Source organism: Eurytemora carolleeae, unplaced genomic scaffold (assembly GCF_000591075.1).
Source record: "Eurytemora carolleeae unplaced genomic scaffold, Eaff_2.0 scaffold137, whole genome shotgun sequence".
Lineage (NCBI taxonomy): Eukaryota > Metazoa > Arthropoda > Copepoda > Calanoida > Temoridae > Eurytemora > Eurytemora carolleeae.
The window spans coordinates 191,943-211,475 of NW_019396143.1; the positions used below are offsets into that span (position 1 = coordinate 191,943).

At 33.2% G+C, this 19,533-nt stretch overlaps 2 protein-coding genes across 3 annotated transcripts; one reads left to right on the top strand and one right to left on the bottom strand.

Annotated features, from left to right (window-relative positions):
* Positions 1-1,435: 1,435 nt before the first annotated feature.
* LOC111696250 (dual specificity protein phosphatase 10) lies at positions 1,436-5,269 on the bottom strand. Its single transcript, XM_023465803.1, has 6 exons — positions 5,254-5,269; positions 3,848-3,909; positions 3,606-3,688; positions 2,976-3,069; positions 2,005-2,072; positions 1,436-1,471 (listed from the first exon to the last, which is right to left on the bottom strand). Exons 2-6 carry the CDS (start codon positions 3,903-3,905, stop codon positions 1,436-1,438), a joined length of 339 nt encoding a protein of 112 aa, XP_023321571.1. The 5' UTR covers positions 3,906-3,909; positions 5,254-5,269.
* LOC111696263 (dual specificity protein phosphatase CDC14A) lies at positions 5,267-17,792 on the top strand. 2 transcript variants are annotated; one of them, XM_023465817.1, is made up of 17 exons: positions 5,267-5,419; positions 5,521-5,601; positions 5,721-5,858; positions 6,856-6,932; positions 7,237-7,363; positions 7,812-8,019; positions 8,117-8,226; positions 8,742-8,860; positions 9,205-9,313; positions 9,833-9,899; positions 11,709-11,834; positions 12,640-12,855; positions 13,472-13,543; positions 15,931-16,023; positions 16,335-16,480; positions 16,964-17,023; positions 17,761-17,792. In XM_023465817.1, the coding sequence occupies exons 2-16, from the start codon at positions 5,537-5,539 to the stop codon at positions 16,965-16,967; spliced, it is 1,677 nt and encodes a 558-aa protein (XP_023321585.1). In that variant the 5' UTR covers positions 5,267-5,419; positions 5,521-5,536; the 3' UTR covers positions 16,968-17,023; positions 17,761-17,792. The 2 variants fall into 2 exon arrangements, with proteins under 2 accessions (XP_023321585.1, XP_023321586.1); XM_023465818.1 differs by lacking the exons at positions 15,931-16,023; positions 16,335-16,480; positions 16,964-17,023; positions 17,761-17,792 and adding an exon at positions 15,222-15,302.
* Positions 17,793-19,533: the final 1,741 nt, after the last annotated feature.

The window sequence follows — 19,533 nt, forward strand, 5'->3', positions numbered from 1 at the left end:
AAGTGACAACGTTGCTGGTGAGAGGATGAAGGCTTTTTCCACTTGTCAGCTGTGGTCATCTGTAAAAAGCGAAGTTAATCCTCTCACCAGCAACTATTTCACCTTATCTTTCACCAATTATCAGTTATTTCATATGAGGAATTTGAGTCTTCATTGCTATAAGACAACATTTCTATTACAGAGCGTCCCACATCATATTGGATTATCTCGAAGCTTTACACCAAAATACGCATATAATACTCGAAAACCTTAGTATACAATTTCTTTACATGATTCATTCTTATAGTCCCGAAAATAGCAATTTTGAGCTATTTAAACGATCTATATGATATGGTAGACAACCTTGTTTGGAAGGAGGGGCGAGGGATAAGGAGGATAGAGGTGCCCACAGGAGGTGGGGCTGGGAGGGTAGTAAATACAGTGAGAACCAGAAGACGACATTAATGCAATAATTTAGTGTATTTTAATAATTTCACAAAGCAAATACTTTTACTGCACTGATTAAGTGAAATGGACCTACTTACACTGCACAATCACTGTGTTTCATGTTCATTAGACAATTTAAAGTCATGTCTGAAGTCTAAAGTTTTCAGGTTCTCGCTGTATCAATTACAAATAATATATTAAACTAGCTTTGGAACCCAGCGTGGCCAAGGGGAGTCATAGTTAGTTACCCGACCTTTGTCGTAAATTACGATTTTTAGCTATTTTTCCCGTTTAAAGTGGACCCACTCAGTCCAATGGTTCCTGAGTTAGGATCGAAGAAACAAACAGACGGACAGACAAACAGAGACTACAACTTTGTATATATAGATATATGCATGAAGCCATATTAAAAAATCTGTTCTAAGGTTTAAGGAATTCCTATGAAATTAATGAGATTAGATATAAATTCATTTAAATAAAAATATATTAAATCTTCGAATTTTGAACAATGCATCTTTCAGCAAAAATGTTAAATGTTATCACCAGAAATATATTTATATTTTTCAGATAATGGGTTTACAGATGTGAAACATTTTTGTAACCCTCCTCTCCCCAAAAACAAACTTTTGGATTAAAAATATAAAAAAATATTTTTGATTTTCATCTACAAATATTTGAACACCCCCCCCCCTCGAAACGCACTACATGAGTTATGTAATTTTTTTCCAGTAGAGTTTTGTTTTGGTTTGTTGTGCGTAGATATTCAAAACCAAACTAGCGTAGGTTGAACCCATACTATGATACTAGTTTACATTTTGAGTAGGAGTCATTTAACACATTTTCTAGCATACATATAATAACGTGACTAAATAAAAACAAACTTAAGAACCGGTTTCAGGAACTAAATAAAAACAAACTTAAGAACCGGTTTCAGGAACTAAATAAAAACAAACTTAAGAACCGGTTTCAGGAGCTAAATAAAAACAAACTTAAGAACCGGTTTCAGGAACTAAATAAAAACAAACTCAATAACCGGTTTCAGGAACTCAACATAAACAAACTTAAGAATCGGTTTCAGTAACTCAACAATAACATAACAAACTCAAGACCCGGTTTCATTACTCAACAATAACAAACAAACTCAAAAACCAGTTTCAGTAACTGAACATAAACAAACTCAAGAACCGGTTTCAGAAACTAAAAAAAAAAAACTCAAGAACCGGTTTCAGGAACTAAACATAAACAAACTCAAGAACCGGTTTAAGGAACTTAACATATACAACCTCAAGAAACGGTTTCAGGAACTAAACAAAATCTAAAAAACCGGTTTCTTATAATTTTTATTCCACTTTCTTACATTTTTCTACGTTTTTTATCATTTTTAATCTGCTATCTTATATTTTCAATTCATCCTTAATGCATTTTAAATCGATCTCTTACATTTTCATCAACTCTCCAGCATCTTAATATTTTAAACCATTTTAAAGCTTTCAATCTTTCTTTGTACATTCAATCCATCTTACATTTTTTAATTCCATTTCTATCCACTTATAACATTTTTATCCCCCTTGTTTTCACCTCTTTAACATTTTCATCTTTGTCATCTGTGTGTCTTCTCCAGCCAGCAATATCAAACTTCAGATAGTCTAGAGTCATAATATTATTCAATATTAAGATCTAAAGAGGAAGCCGACAAAATGGGGGTAAGGGTCATAATAAAGGCCGTGGCCTGGGGGGCTGACGATTTTAGAAGCAAAAATAATTTTTTAAAGGACTTGCAATAATTTCAACACCGAAAAAAATTAAGACCAAGTTTGAGATCTTCATTTTCTTGAACAAACTTTTCATGAAATTATTTTTTTAACATTTCTGTTAATTTCTACTTAATTGAGTGGAGAATATTGTTTCAGAATATATCTAATTTGTAACTTTTATTTAAGAAAAATTTTTAATTCCGCAATATTGAAGCAACAATAGTCCTCTATTTAAAAAATGATGGCTACGGGGTGTACCCCGGACTAACCAGATTGAGACCCGTTTAGTTTCTTCTATTTGGAGTCATATGCGTTTTAGTCTATAATTAAACAATCTTTAAACTTACGGATTTGTTAGTCTTATACATTTCATTCAAAAAGTATATTCAGGCAAAAAAGTATAATATAAAAAAGGCAAAAAACTATGTTTAGAAGGTCAAATTGTGATTTAAAGTCACAGTTTTCTGGAATATTGATAGAACCGTTAAATTCAGGTGGGGTAGCACACAAAACAACTCTAGAATTTAGAGACGACATTTAAGCAATCTTATATGTATTTTCTGTAAAGCAAACAGTTATACCAGTAAATAGCTTGAAAATAAACCTTTTCAGTGAAATGGGTCAGTGTACACTGCAAAATTACTGTTTTTAATGAATATTCAAAGATGCCTTTGATCTTTTCTATTATCAAAATGTGAGGTAAAAAATGTTTTATGACACTTAACCTTAACATTTCATAAGATTGTTTAAAGTTCGTCCTCCTTTTCCACAGTTTTATAGGTCCCACTGTACTACCTAGTGTTCCTAGATGGTAACAGCTGATGTTTGTTGTACAGTTAACTACAGCTGTTATACCACGTGACTGTAGACTGTTCAAATCTCGGGCAGCCTGTAAATATGTGGGTTGTAACAATATGTTTATTTTTCTTAATTTCATATTTTTCTTTTTTTATTTCTCTCTCACTTCTAACTATTAAAATCGATGTACTCATTCCCCCTAGATATTCAAATATTCCCCCCTCCCTTCATAACATTCCCCCCAGATATTCAGATATTCCCCCTACCTTCATAACATTTCCCCCAGATATTCAGATATTCCCCCCTATCATAACATTTCCCCCTAAATATTCAGATATTCCCCCCTACCTTAATAACATTCCCCCCTAAATAAAATATAAAGTTTTGATACAGCTAAATTATGACTTTCTATTTTAAGACAAATGATTTCACAGATTTATTACTTTCTCTCGCTCAATGTGAAAATTAATGCAAATAAACAAAGGTAACATTTACATTTTAAAACTATGTAAATAAACAACATGTACATTTAAAAATGATAAAAATAAGCAACATTTACATTTTAAATTATGTAAAACAAACAACAATTATATTTCTAAATTATGTAAAAAAATAACATTTACTTACCGTGTCAGATCCAACAAATATGAAACCCTGTTCTTTAGATTTATGAATAGGATCAAGGTTATTGTAGAAACTTCGAGTCTCTCCTGAAACAGCATTAAACACATGAACAACACATTTTCAATTAAACTTGATAAAACTTGAATACAGGAGTTTTCACACATGAAGTGAAAGGTTAAGCTTTAGGTAATTTCCAAGATAACGATTTTTGGACCCCCCCCCATATAAATATATTATAAACTAACCTAATCTTGACCAAAGCTTTTTAGCCTCCTCATTATAATCCACTGCTTCCGGCAACATTTTTCTAAAAATCCAGATTTATAAATTATCATTTTCACTCAATCAATTATTAAAACGTATAAGAAAGCTTGAGTGTAGTCTGTAATGTAAGCAATGATAAGAAACATGAATTCATACGGAAACTTTTATCAATTCAGATTCTAACGGAAAGTTTTTCAGTGGGATTGATCTAAAAGTTGACAAAAGTTAAAAAAGTTTGCTGAATCAAGATTTCTAAATCAATCTTTAAATATTAATCATTATTATTGTTAAATGATGTCAATTGTTCTTATTACATAATGATTACAATATTCAAAAACTTCAGTTGGTTTAAAATGTCTATAAATACGGAAAGCCTACAAACAACTGCAATTTCTTCGGTTTGTTTGAAAAATAAACTCCGAAGAAAATATGAATCTCACGCGGCAAATTCCTATAATCAATCAATAACGTAAATAAATCATTTTTACGGTATATAATTGCTTAGATGTGAGATATTTGAACTTTAAATTTTTTTATCACATTTATATTTTCAAAAACTTTTCGGGTTCGAATTCATAACTTTTTCCAATTTTAGTTTTACTGCGCAGGTGCGCATCTTTAGGAATCAGTCTACTACCTCCTACTCAATTTTATGTCACATCATCCCACCTATGTAATACAGAAAAGAACAATTTTTTTTGTTGTTTCTTGTATTTTTATAATTTAAGAATTTTTTAAAAAGGGGTTTAACATTGCAGTAAACATATTTTTAGATTTTTTATCTAGTTCATATTTATGTAGTTCTGATGCTACAGCACTGGCCCCCCAAGCAGTTGCAAAGCCGAAATCAGTCTACAGAAAAGAAAACACTGAATAACTGTCAATACTGCGATTTCTCCGATTTCAAACATTTATTGGATGAAACCTAAATTCTAGACAGTTTATGATGATTTTACATCTTTTTTATAAAAAAAATCTGATTTAAGTTTTTTTATATTTATCATGTCATGGTGATGTTTTTTTTTATATGCATCTTTAATAGTGGTTTATCAACATATTAATACGCATTTAAAGAGACTCAATTTAACGACAGTGATTCACTTGGATTATCCATGCTGCGAATTGAATAAAATCGGGATTTTTGATGTTAAAGAATTGTTATTTATTCAGAATATGCGATGTACGAATCTTTCCATGATTGTGACCCCGTTAAGTTTTTTGTTGATTAAATAAAAGAGGTTTTAACATACGCAAATTGGAATTACATTGGAAACGCCTGTTTTTCGGTAATTTCCTAGTATACGATTTTTGGACCCCCCCTGGGCCCCCCCCTCCCCCCCTCCTACTTTAAACTCAAATCAACAATGAATAAAAGATAGAATGATACCTCCTATTTCTTTTATATTTGAATATTTCAGATTTAAATTCATCTCTGTGTACGACCAGCGAATCAAGTTGAAAATATTAGGAATTGAATCGAATATTTATCCTGGTGATTTAAAATAGCACTTCTTCACAAGACTAGTCATGATTCTTATTCCTTAAACAAACAGGTATTTAAACATTTTAAATTTAAATATTTAAATTAAAAAAGTTTACCGCTGGAGTCTTTGGCCATCCCTGAAACTTGTGATTTAGCTTGATTTGTTTCTAGGTTGAAAGATTTGAATATGTCGAGTAGAGGGGAGGATAGTAGTGATGTACTCGTGTGTGCTAGCGAGTACATACCTGACAGGTAGGGGTTTAGGTGGGGGGGAATGGGTAGGAGGTCAAGGGGGGGGGGATATTATTAAGTGCAAATATAAGTCTCGAAGTCACATTGAAATAATTTTTATCAACCTGTTTTCTTTATAGATTGTACTTTGTGACATTGAAAACGAACGTAAAGCCTAAATCTACGACCAACACTCATTACTTCTGTATTGACGATGAACTGGTTTATGAAAACTTTTACGAGGATTTCGGCCCACTCAATCTTTCCCTTCTATACAGGTAAAAATAAAGAAATTAAAAAGACTGTTAATGTTATTTAAATTGAATCCATATTGTTTATTTGGTTTTCTTAAAGGGACATTAAAGGAAAAATGAAAGGGGGTATAGGCTGAAAGCTAATCACTTTAGCTCTTGATCGCGACCCATGAAAGTTTTATCTGATGTTCCTATCTCGATAAATTGATTTACAACTGTGTCAAATTTATACGAAAATTAATATATATACAATTTTGTATAAAAGTAGTGGGTTTAAATAGATCAAATTCAGCAAATAAGCAACCAATCTGAAAACGATAATATCCCCGAGAAAGCTAATTATTACTTAGGTTTACTCCAATTCTAATTTTATATTTGTTATTTCTATTTTTAATAGATTTAATTCATAATATTATTTACACGTCCGAATTGCTTGACCAGAAAATCCACCAATGACAGTGCAGTAAAGTGGTCACGTGATACAGGCAGAGACAAGTGATCAGTATACTGCTCTGCCATTGGTGATAGTTCTGGTCACGTGATTTAAGTTTAAGATTTTCTAAATTTTACATATATGAACTTTCGTATGATTTTAATACAGTTTTATATCAATTTCTCGAGATAGTAACATCAGATAAAACTTTCATGGGTCGCGATCAAGAGCTAAAGTGATTAGCTTTCAGCCTATACCCCCTTTCATTTTTCCTTTACTGTCCCTTTTCTTAAGTAAATATATTGAGTGTGCAAAAAGCAATTTTTTGCAGTTTGATAATTTGTTTTTATAATTTTTGAAGATTCTGGATTCGGGGGAATCAAATTAAACGTCAGCTGTCGATTTTTTCTTCGTTTTCACATATTTTACTGGTATTATGATTCTGGTATTTTATTATTATTGCCATTAAAACTACAAGTTTTCTTTAGATTCAGCGGAAAAATAATGCAGGAAATAAGATTTTAAGAGGGGGGCGGGGGATGATGATTTTTATGTATACATTTTACCTCTTCATGGTGATTTGTAAAGGTATTGCATGAAGCTGAATAGAAAGTTGAAATCCTATACATTGTCTAAAAAGAAACTTGTCCACTACACAACACTAGGTAATAACTTTTTTATTATTTCGTCATGATTTCTTAAGACATATATTTAGTAAATATTAAAGTTTTTGAAAAATAACTCACATTTTTTTCTGGAAGATTAAAATCTTCAAAATGTGGCTTTCGAAAAAAAAATCACATAATTGCCTTCCCTCTTTTACATCAAATGTATACTTAATACATTCATGTGAAATATGACACAATGAATTGAGTTTTTAGGAAAAGTTTTTTTAATGAAGAAGGAACATTATTTTAATAAAAAAAAAAAGTTGCCAAGAATTTTTAAATTTAATTTTTCAATGTTTAGATGCACACAAACGTGCTAACGCTGCTTTCCTGATATCTGCCTACGCCGTGATCTATCTTGGTCGAAGCCCAGAGGATGCCTTTAAACCACTTCAGGGTGGTCTCAACCCAACCTTTGTACCCTTCAGGTAAACATGAAATAAAAAATATTTTTTTACTATACAATAAAGCTGTTCGCTCATATTTATGTATTTGTTTTTTAAAACTTGGGGAATGCCGGGTACTCCAGCTAGTAACAATATATATTTTGTTTGAAAAAGTGATTTGAGCGGAAAATTGTAAAATGGTACGTTAACCGTTTATGCTTTTTTCATGCTTCTTACCCTAAAGTTAATTAATGTTTAAATTTTTTCAGTGATATAAATATTCAAAAATACTAAGGATAATAAATAATTTCTTAAGAGGGGAATGGGAACTGGGAGTGATTTTTTTTTCAAGGAGATAACCCTGAAACAGTGAAATATGCCCTACAGTCGAATGTTAAATATTATTTAGAGAATTATTAGAAACACTTAAGTGATAATGAGCGCCATTATTATTCTTAATAATTGTTAAAATGAATATTTCTAATTATAGGGATGCCTCTTTCGGTGTGTCAGTGTACACTATAACTATCCTGGACTGCCTGAAGGCTGTACAGAAAGCAAGAAATGCGGGTTTCTTCGATTTCGAGGATTTCGATTGTGAAGAGTACGAACATTACGAGAAGGTTCAGAACGGGGACTTTAACTGGTTGGTTCCAAAGAAATTCCTGGCTTTCTGTGGACCCCATCCTCATTCAAGGGTAGGCCTAATATTTTACTATTTGTTTTTTCAATGATTAAAAATCTTTGAATTTTTTTTTTTTTTAGTTTTTATATAATATTTAAAATAACTTTTAGATTGAGAATGGTTACCCCTTGCATTCCCCGGAGTCTTACTTTCCGTACTTCCGGTTGCACGGAGTTTCCTGTATAGTAAGACTGAATAAGAAAATCTACGATGCCAACAGGTATTCTAAAAACCCCCATTAAAGGGACTGTTCACGTAGTTTCAAGTCACTTTTTATTTAAAGATTTACCTGGCCGATTTGATTGATATATCCTTACTTTTCCTTCCGTAAATTGATAATGTTTAATCATGGGTACTTTTTTAAACTAAGTGACTTTCAGATCTCTCTGACAAGAATTTTCCCTAAAAAAATTGCCGTAGAATCAGTGAATATTTGACATTTCAATTTTTGCTGGTGAAATCATGATCAACTGTCGTAAAATGCATTATTTTATCATATTTTTTATTTCTATTAATTACTCAAAAAAATGTTTATTGTTTAATTAGCTAAAAATAAAAATAAAAGTACTTTTTGAGCATGAGCGATATAGATGATTTATGTGGTAAAACTATCTAAAATAAAAAAGTTCTTGGAAATTTAAATCCCTCTTGGAAGTTTAAGTCCCATTTAAAAACATTTTTGAAAATGGAGAAAAAAAGAAGAATGTAACAGATTTTGATTTTTATATATTAAAGGTTTGTGAACGGAGGGTTCCAACATGAAGATCTATTTTTCATCGACGGATCCACTCCCCCCGACCATATCCTTAAATCTTTCCTACAAATTGCAGAATCTTGTAAAGGGGGCCTGGCAGGTATATTATGTATCCGTGTTAGTCAGTAGAATTATAAAATTGGAAGTTGTTCGATTTGAACCGAAAAAATGTTCTAGGTTAACGTTTAATCTCTCAAAGCTAAATTTCTAATCGGGTTTTAGGTTTGTTTGTATCCAATAGACGTTGAAATGAGTAAAACCTATCAAGCAAAATTTTATTTGTGTTAACTATCATGGCCACATGTGCCATGACAAGGAAAAAAGCAAATTTTCACTTTAAAATGGGTGCACAGAGCGCAAATGAAAAAAATTTCTTTGCCGACTCTTCTTTCTTTTAAAATTTTTAAAATTTTTAAAATTTTTTATTGTACTGTTTATTTCTAGTGCACTGTAAGGCTGGGTTAGGACGGACAGGTTCGTTAATTGGTTGCTACATCATGAAACATTATAGATGGACAGCATTAGAAACTATCGCGTGGTTAAGGATATGCAGGTTTGGTTATAATCATTATTATTAGTGTGATCATTTGTTTTTATGTCATGATTAGGATTATCATGATTTGCATTATTTTTATCCTTCATTAGCAATAGCATTATCAATATCATAATTATTATTTTATTTTAGTAATTGTTATTTTTTAAGTTTAAATATTGTTAAACTTTTCTAAAAGAACTCTTAAATAATATTTATTTGTCCTAGAAATTTTCTTTTCTAGTTGAACTCGTACATTCATTTACAAAAGAGTTATTTTCTGTCGAAAATCTATTTGAAAAAAGCATATTTTTTATCTAATGGGGGGACATGGTTTATGAAATTCTGGGGAATAATGAAAAATTATCATCAAATTAGCAAGTCATTTAATCTTTTTTTTCCTTCAATTCAGCTCCGGACAATAACTCCCAAATCAAAGTTGGGCTCATAATTTTAAATTATGCGAGGGGGTGGATAGCTTAGGATTGAACTTTTTCTAGAGTTCATATTTCTCGGTTTAATGGAACAATTTTTATTTAGACCTGGGTCTATTATTGGTCATCAGCAGGATTGGTTACAGGACAAACAAGAGGAGATGTGGCAGCAGGTATAGATACAGTACACTGCAGTACAGTACACAGTTCACTGCAGTACAGTAAACAGTACACTGTAGTACAGTGAACAGTACACTGTAATCAGTAAACAGTACACTGTAGTACAGTAAACAGTACACTGTAGTACAGTTAACAGTACACTGTAGTAAAGTAAACAGTACACTGTATTTTAGTAAACAGTACACTGTAGCACAGTAAACAGTACACTGTAGCACAGTAAACAGTACACTGTAGTACAGTAAACAGTACACTGTAGTACAGTAAACAGTACACTGTTGTACAGTAAACGGTACACTGTAGTACAGTAAACAGTACACTGTACAGTAAACAGTACACTGTACAGTAAACAGTACACTGTAGTGCAGTAAACAGTACACTGTAGTACAGTAAAAAGTACACTGTAATACAGAAAACAGTAACTGTAGTACAGTTCACATTACACTGCAGTACAGTACACACTACACCGTTTTACAGTACACAGTACACATTACTACAATAAATTTTTAGTAAACTAAAATGTAAAATTTAGCAACCCATGTCTTGCTTCAATTGAATTTTATATTGAGATAGAATTACTGGATTACTGGATTACAGGAATATTTGGGAGATGACTTTTGTGACATTTTCAGCGAGTCAATATATCTTTTTTTCTACTGATAGTGCATTTAGTTAAACCAGGGATCTTGGCGCCCCTGACACCTTCACTAGGGATCTGGGCGCCCCTGACACCTTCACCAGGGATCTGGGCGCCCCTGACACCTTCACCAGGGATCTCGGCGCCCCTGACACCTTCACCAGGAATCTTGGCGCCCCTGACACCTTCACCAGGGATCTCGGCGTCCTTGACACCTTCACCAGGGATCTTGGCGCCCCTGACACCTTCACCAGGGATCTTGGCGCCCCTGCCACCTTCACCAGGGATCTCAGCGCCCCTGACACCTTCACCAGGGATCTTGGCGCCCCTGACACCTATCGCATTGAAGAAATATGTTTGTCATACATATTCTTAAAACAAATCAATGAGGTGGCATTTTTAATGTCTACTGGTAAACTGTTCCATCTTTTAATAGCTCCAAAGCTAAATAAGTTTCTCCTAATATCTAGATTGCAAGTGTTGAGTTGAGGTTCATATTGCATGTAGAAAACCTTGTTTCTCGTTGAGCTGTGTCTACAGACCTTGTAAACCATGTACCTTCTTTTACATTATCATGTTTATGGAGAATCTTCCAAGTCTGGATTGAATCCCTTTTTACTCTTCTTTCCTCCAAGGTGGTCAAGTTGACCTCCTTTGGTTGATCAAGGTATGAGGTACTATGGAGGCCTGAAGTCATCTTCAAAATTCGTTTTTGAACACTCTCAAGCAGTTCAATATTTGATTTAAGCCAAGGTGACCAAGCCTGAACACAGTACTCTAGAAGAGGTCGAACATAAACTTTGTAAAGCCTGATCAAGGTATACTTGTCCCTGTAGGAGTAGGACCTGGAGCTGACGCACATTGAAGAGAAGGTTTTAGAAGTAGAAGTATTGAAAGTTTTCAGTAATCCTTCATTGAAAAAGTTACATATTCTGATTCACAATGGTACCCTGTAAACCCTTTGGTCTGATAAAAATAGTGGAGTTTTTTCTATCTCAAAATTGACTATGTACCAAAATCTAGGAAGAACGTTCGAAGATTTTATATCTAAAGACAGAACAACGAAAATTTGTATCTTGCTCATTATTGATCTGATCCATGGCTGAAGAAAATCGGACATTCAACACTTTAAAATAAGGATCACGTAATCATTCCCTTTAATATTTAGGGAGATGAGTTTAGAAGAATGTACCCTGAGAGATCGGTTCTAGATTCTCCGAGTGAGTTCGGCGTGTACAGTCTTAAGAGGAAGCACAAGCTCATGGACAGGCTGGCGAGCAGGAAGGAGAAGGAGGTAAACAATACCTATTCGGGAACAGTCTCTTTATACAAATTAAGACCGGGTTTTTGTTTGCTGCATTTGGATCAAAATGAAAGTTTTGTTTCCCGTTTCCGATGAAAAAAAATTTAGAAAAACATAGCGGTTTAAAAGAAATCTTTTTTTCAAATTTTTTAACCTGTTTTGTGGTCGACTTACAGGATAAGAAAAAAATATAATAACTTTTAAGAGATCAATTATTGATCGAGAGAAATAATTCCTTGCAGTCGTTTTATTAATAATAGATAAAAGGTCTTATTATCATTATTTTGTGATAACTTTAATATCACTTTATCAGAACTTTGATCGTTTCGTTAACGATGAAAAAAATGTAAACACAACTTTTAATGACTATTTTAAAATGATCATGTTCAAAATTAAATCGTTTTAATTACGATAGATTTTCGTTTTCAAAAGTGAAAATTTTCAGTATATATTTCTAGCCAACTCTTACCGTTTTTGACAAAACCTTTCGTTTCGCTTTGAAGTTATGGTTTTTCGTTTCGTTAAAAACATTAATTCGTTAGTTTTAACTATTTTTTAATCTAAAAAGGAAGGTTTGTTAATAATAGAATTTCCAAAACGGAAAGAGCGATGCCCAATGCCAGTCTCTTACCTTGGACGGAACCCAGCAAAGGAAGCTTATTTTGATCGGGATTAACAATTAACCCTTAATTTTAAAAGTTGTAGATTGGATAATGATACCGAAATTATGCGTAGTAGATTATACAATACAAAAGTTTGGACATGAAGTAATTTAATCCCATGATTTAATATTAAGTTGTCTCGGAGTGAGACAGACAGCAGGACTGGGTTGGCGAGTAGGCTCGGGAAAGTCAAGATAGGAGAGGAGGAGGGGGAGGGGGAGAACAAGGAGGAGAAGGAAGAAAAGGAGGAGGAGAAGGTGAAGGGAAGGGATGAGAAGGAAGGAGGTAATAAAGAAGAGAGGATCAGAGAACTCAAAGCTCTTAAAGAAGAAAACCGGGAGAAAAATAAGGTATTTTTTAATTTGGTTAAAAATTATAAATCATTAAAAATTCTGTTGTTTTGTTAATCAATTGATAAGTTGATTCATCTTTTGTTTAGTTGATTGACAAGGTTGATTTATCTTTTGTTAAGTTGATTGACAAGGTTGATTTATCTATTGTATAGTTGTTTTATCTATTGTTAAGTTGATTAATTTATTGTTTAGTTGATTTATTTATTGTTTAGTTGATTTATTTATTGTTTAGTTGATTGACAAGGTTGATTTATCTATTGTTTTGTTGATTGACAAGGTTGATTTATCTTTTGTTTAGTTGATTGACAAGGTTGATTTATCTATTGTTTAGTTGATTGACAAGGTTGATTTATCTATTGTTTAGTTGATTGACAAGGTTGATTTATCTATTGTTTAGTTGATTGACAAGGTTGGTTTATCTATTGTTTAGTTGATTGACAAGGTTGATTTATCTATTGTTTTGTTGAATAACAAGTTTGATTTATCTATTGTTTTTGATTTATCTATTGTTTAGTTGAATGACAAGGTTTATTTATCTATTGTTTAGTTGATTGACATGGTTGATTTATCTATTGTTTTGTTGAATAACAAGTTTGATTTATCTATTGTTTAGTTGATTGACAAGGTTGATGTACGTATCATTGATAAGCCTGGTCTAGAAGATGAGAAAAACCGAAAGAACTTGGTGAGTTAATTATTTAATAACATATTTTCACATTTGTTTTGTCCTCGTGTTTCAGCCTTTTCTTCACCAGGAGTATTTTTTAAATCTTATCTATTATCTAATGATTAAAGGAACATATATATTTTAAGGATTGTCCTCCCTGTACCAAGGGTTTACATATTTCTTACTTCTGTGGTGATTCTCAGCAGTCCCGGTGGGCACATTATGAGAATATCTGCCAGGCAATAAACTGTTGATCAGCACTTGTCAATAGTTCTTGTGCATAAGTTATCATCATAAATGGATTTGAACATGTAACTTGAGGTTGAACTTTTAACATGAGCTGGTAGTTTGTTGCATAAATCTGGTACTCTAATAGTAAAGAAACTCTTTCTGATTTCAGTCCTTGAAAATGTTGGTTCAAGGTTTGCGGGATCAGCATTCAGCCATGTTCTTCTGGTTTGGTTGATTTGTTTGAACCAGGTTGATGGTTCAACTCTGTCAAACTCATTTAGGATTTTGTTTGTGGTGATCATGTCAGTTATTATTCTGCGTTTCTTTAAAGAAAGTAGTTTAATCTCTTTGAGTCTGTTATTGTAATCCTTCCTGGCTTCTTAGACCAGACACCAGAAGTACAGCTCTTTAAAGGATCTGTTCTATATCTGCTTGGGTCCAGGGTGACCACGCTGGAACACAGAACTCCAGGTGGGGTCTGACATATTGCTTATAGAGGTTGATGTAAACATGCCGGTCTCTATAGTGAAAAGCTTTGGTTAACATACCAAGAACAACATTGGACTTCCTAGCTGCTGCAGAGCATTGTTTAGAGGGGTTTAAATTGTTGCTTATTATTATACCAATATCCCGTTCCATTACAGCCAATTTTTCACTATTCATGTAATAATTTGCTTTTGGATTATTTTTTCTAATATGCATCACCTTGCATTTATTAACATTGAAACACATTCCCCATTTGGAGGCCCAGTTACATATTAGGTTTAATCATTCTTGGAGATCAGCTCTGTCTTTATCATTAGTTTGTCCTAACTTTGTATCATCAGCAAACTTTTTGTATCAGCTTGATCAAGGTTGCAGCAGCATCAATATCATTAATTTATATTTAAAAAGCTAGTGGACCTAGTACACTACCTTGTGGGACACCATAATCAACATTTATCAGGTCAGAGGACTCTCCATTGAAAACAACACATTGTTTTCTGCCAGTGAGCCTATTCTTTAACCGTTTGAAAAGTTTTCCTTATATACCATAGGATTTCATTTTATCAAGAAGTTTATCATGGGGGACATTGTCAAATACGTTAGCAAAGTCTAGGTAAATGACATCAAAAGCGTTTCCTTTCTCAAACTCTGAAGTCTTCAGTGTCAAGATATTCTAAAAAGTTGGTTAGACATGATTTAGACTTAGTGAACCCATGTTGTGACTGATTTATCAGTGAATTGACTTCTAGGTGTTTTGTGATTCCATCTTTAATTAGTTTGCATGGGATGGAAGTGAGCGAGATTGGCCCATAATTCCCAGGGTCGGATTTGGCATCTTTTTTAAAAATTGGAGTTATATAAACATGTTTCCAGTCAGCAGGTACATCACCGGATACCATTTATTTTTTTAAATAAGCGTCAGTGGGACTGATTCCTTAATTGCAAAGGTTTTCATAAATTTAGAAGATATTTTATCCAGCAGATGATGATGGTTGATAATGTCTCTTTCTGCAAAGGATATATTGGAGATGGGAGATCCATTTAGGTATAGGTATAGAAGCTTCATCTGAGTTAGTAAAAGCACTACCAAACTAATCATTAAGTATAGTTGCCATATTATTATTGTCATTAACAAGCTGTCCATTGTTCTTAAGTGGGCCAATGGTGGACCTGGCATTGATTTCAGATATGAATTTGAAGATCTTTTATTATGCTCTGAGGAGAGCTTTTACTCAATTTCTTTTAAGCATTCCGGATTGCAGTTTTCGTTATTTTTTCAATTTCTCTGTAATCAATTCCTGAGCTGATGGGTTTTTAAAAAAAATTCAAACAATTTCTCGCAAGGTGTTTTTTGGTAACCTCAATGGTTATATGTTAATTCAAAAGTATTTAATTTTATTGCATTTGATCATCCATCAATTAGTTCTCAATTTAACACATTGCTGTTTCAAACAAATGTTGGGTTGATTTTGATGATAATCATAATGATAATAAAAATAAGTACTGAATCATGTGATCTTTTTAAAAAATAACTGCACCTAAAAAAATATATAAATCTATAAACCTTTTTTTCGCCAAAGCTTAAAACAGTTGCTAATAAATTGGGACAAATGTCATTAGGAGGGGGAGGGGGGGGGGGAGTTCAAAAACGGAGAACGGCACACCCTGAAAAAATCAATAAATTGCAGGAGAACCTGGAGAAGCTGGAGCAGGGACGGGTAGAGAAGAAGAAAAATCATCACAGAGTTCTTACTCAGGGAGACAAACTAAACATTATCAAGGTGGGTTGACACTAGGTCAATAAAGTTCTAACACAGGGTAAGAAAAGAAGTAAACATTATCAAGGTTAGTTGTCACCGGGTAGATAAAGTTCTAACCCAGGTTAATAAAGTAAACATTATGAAGGTTTGTTGTCTTGAAGTTGAAAAGGTTTATAGATTAAAAATTATTAAGGTTAATTTTTTCCTGGTCGATGAAGTACTAACCCGGGATAATAAAGTAATATTATAAAGGTTATCGAGAAGTCAATGTAAAAAGTGCAATTTTTATTTATTTTTACTTAAACTGCAAATTTTTAAAACTTTTTTGTTAGGCTAAAAAGCAAATGGAGCATGAAGCTTCAATCAAAACAAAACCTGCTACGCGTCTTACGCGCTCTCAGTCAGGAGCACGCAGGGGAACATCACCAAGTGCACGATCCTCTTCTAAGACCACCAGAGCGCGTACTGGTGCTGTTAGGTGAGAACTTTTGAGGATAAACTTTGATAAAATTTTAAGGGACTGTACGCGTAATTTCAAGTGGTCCTCCATTTAAAGATTGCCGGATTCACAATGATACACTTAAAAGCTTTGTCTGAACAAGCATGAATAAGATATCAATGTTTATAATTTTGAAATCTAATATTTTTCAATTGTGGTTTCTCTACAAAAGTGACTTGCCCAGTAAAATTGCTGGAAAACATTAGATTTATCCAAATTATACACTTTTAACTCCAGAAAATGACAATATCTTCCACAATGTTGATCAGATAAAGGTTAGAAGGTTACTGTTGTGAATCGGGTATTAACATCTTTGCATGGAGGGTCACTTAAAAGTACGTTTACTGTAGCTTTAAGGAAACTCTGTGTTAACGGCGCTGTTTTGATTAATAGCATCTTTAGTAAAGATTATGCATAGTGTAAATATAATTCGATTAATTAATAATAAATCATTCTGTTTAGATGACTACACGCCATGGTCTCGCCAGACCAAACTCGCTTCATATTCTCTCCGTCTTCCAGGTAAATAGTCTAGCCCTAGTCTTCCTCTTCAAGGTATATAATCAATCCTTCCACTTTTAAGGTATATAATCAATACTTCCACTTTTAAGGTTAATAATCAATCCTTCCTCTTCTAGGTAAACAATCTATCCTTCCTCTTCCAGGTAAATATCTATCCTTTCACTTCCAGGTAAACAATCTATCCTTCCTCTTCCATGTAAGTAATCTATCCTTTCACTTTCAGGTAATTCCTCCAGCCATACCCTTCCTTTTCCAGGTAATTTATCCAGCTCTAGCCTTTCTCTTCTAGGTAAATTATCCACTATCCAGCCCTAGCCTTCCTCATCAAGGTAATTTATCCAGCTGCAATCTTTCTTCCAGGTAAATTATCCAGCCCTAACCTTTCTTTTTCAGGTAAATTATCCAGCACAAGCCTTCCTCTTCCAAGTAAATTATCCAGCCCTGCTTTTCCTCTTTTAGACAGAACAACCAGCGTATACTCCATGCGTCCATAGTAAAACGTCCAACCCTGCTCCAGCTTCTCCAGGTTCTCCTGCAATTTATTGATTTTTTCAGGGTGTGCCGTTCTCCGTTTTTTGTACTCCCCCCCTCCCCTCCCCCTCCAGGTAAAACGTCCAGCCCTACTTGTTCTTTTCCAGGTAAAACGTCCAACCCTACTTGGCCTCTTCTAGGAAACACTTCCAGCTTTCCTCTTATTATTTCTGTATCCTCTGTTCATTAATAATTATTTTGTTTAGTTATAGAACAACAACTACCCACCTTCCTTCTACTACTAACAACAATAAAACTGTTAGCACACCGACCCCAAGCCCTCTCTACCTGACATATTCAAGGAAAAGGTAAATTTTATCTTAATTTTTTCTACAGGGCAGGGTGCTTACTGCCTAGACTTAAACTAAATAGAATTAGATTGAGGGGGTTTGAATTCAAATATTTTTTAAAGACTAAATGATGGGGGAAATAAATATCTCATTCGATGCACTAAGGTTTTATTAAAAAAGGGTCCGATTAATATGAAATCATATCCAATATCTATTGAGCACTTAAACTTATATATCATTTTGATTCATGCATCTACAGAGTTCTTCTTGTTGTTGAATTATTAGTATTATTGTCTTGTTTTCATTTTATTTTAATTTATTTATTTTATTTTTATGGATTTTTTTGTTTTATTCCTAGTTTGTATTATAGGAGTAACCCTACGCTACCTCCCTTGGATAAACCTGCAACTCCCAGGTAAACTTTTTTATTTTATTCAGAATTACCCCTGCCCCCCCCTCCCCCTCCCCCTTCTCCATGGGAAGGGAAATGATTTATTTAGAATTTAGAAAAAATACTTACTTCTTGTTTAAATCGTATGATAGCTCGGAAATAATTCTTTGCTCACTGCAAAACTTAGCCTTTCATTCATAGTCCTGTTCAATTTGCGGTAAACGGTGACATCCGTTAATTTTGTACGCCTAATATAACCTGAATTTAAATACTAATAACCTTTCATTGGATATTAATACCTTCCAACCTTTCATTAGATAGTATTAACATCTAATAAAAGGTTATTAGTATTTAAATTCAGGATATATTAGACGTACAAAATCAACGGCTGTCACCGTTTACGGCAAATCAAGGGTTTTAATAATATACCAGATACTTGAGATGTAATTTATTCTCCATTGATTGATTGATTGATTGATTAAATTTATGACTAATAGATTATTTCTTTATTAGGACACGACACGGGCGAACTGTTCCAAGCAGCCGAGCCAACTCCAGTAAAATATCCAGAATTGAGGTAAACCATTCAATCATTAATTACCTTCTCTTAAGATCTCTATTATCTATATTCTGCAAGTGTATTCTGTTTGTCTGTTTGTATGTTCAATTATAGCTCATGAACCCATTCATCGATTTACCTTGAGGAATTCGGTAGAACCATGGGAGAATGTTCTTAGCTTGGTTTAATAAGTTAAATTGATTGGATGGACTTTTACAGAAAATTTTTAGTTTCAATGAAAAGCTTGGTTCTTAAGTGCCAGATTTTTTTTCAAGCATTCATTAAAATATTTTCCCCAACAGCTTCTCAAATAATATTTTAAAAAAACTGTCTTTTTCTTTTCCCATCATAAACAAAAGCTTATTGAAAAGTATATTTAGTTGAAGTCGAGTAAGCGAAGTAGATCTGCAAGTGAAGAACCAAATTTAATTAGTTCAAAGGTAAGGTTCTCAATGTTAAATAATACTAGGTTTACTTATATGGCACCTCGCGCCCAACTCTATGGTAATATTGCTTTTTGTTGCCACAACCTTTTTCTATAGCTACTGCAAAACATTTTGGGCCCGATCATTTAGTTATTTTGACGTTTTTTATATATATAAATAGAGAACCTAAACGAAAAGCCAAATTTATTTAAGTTTCATTTGCTAGGATATTCATGTTTCCGGACGTGCAGAACAAATAACGCAGACTGTGCGCGTTTTGCGCGCAAGATCAGCTCTACTTCTCCCCGGGCCCC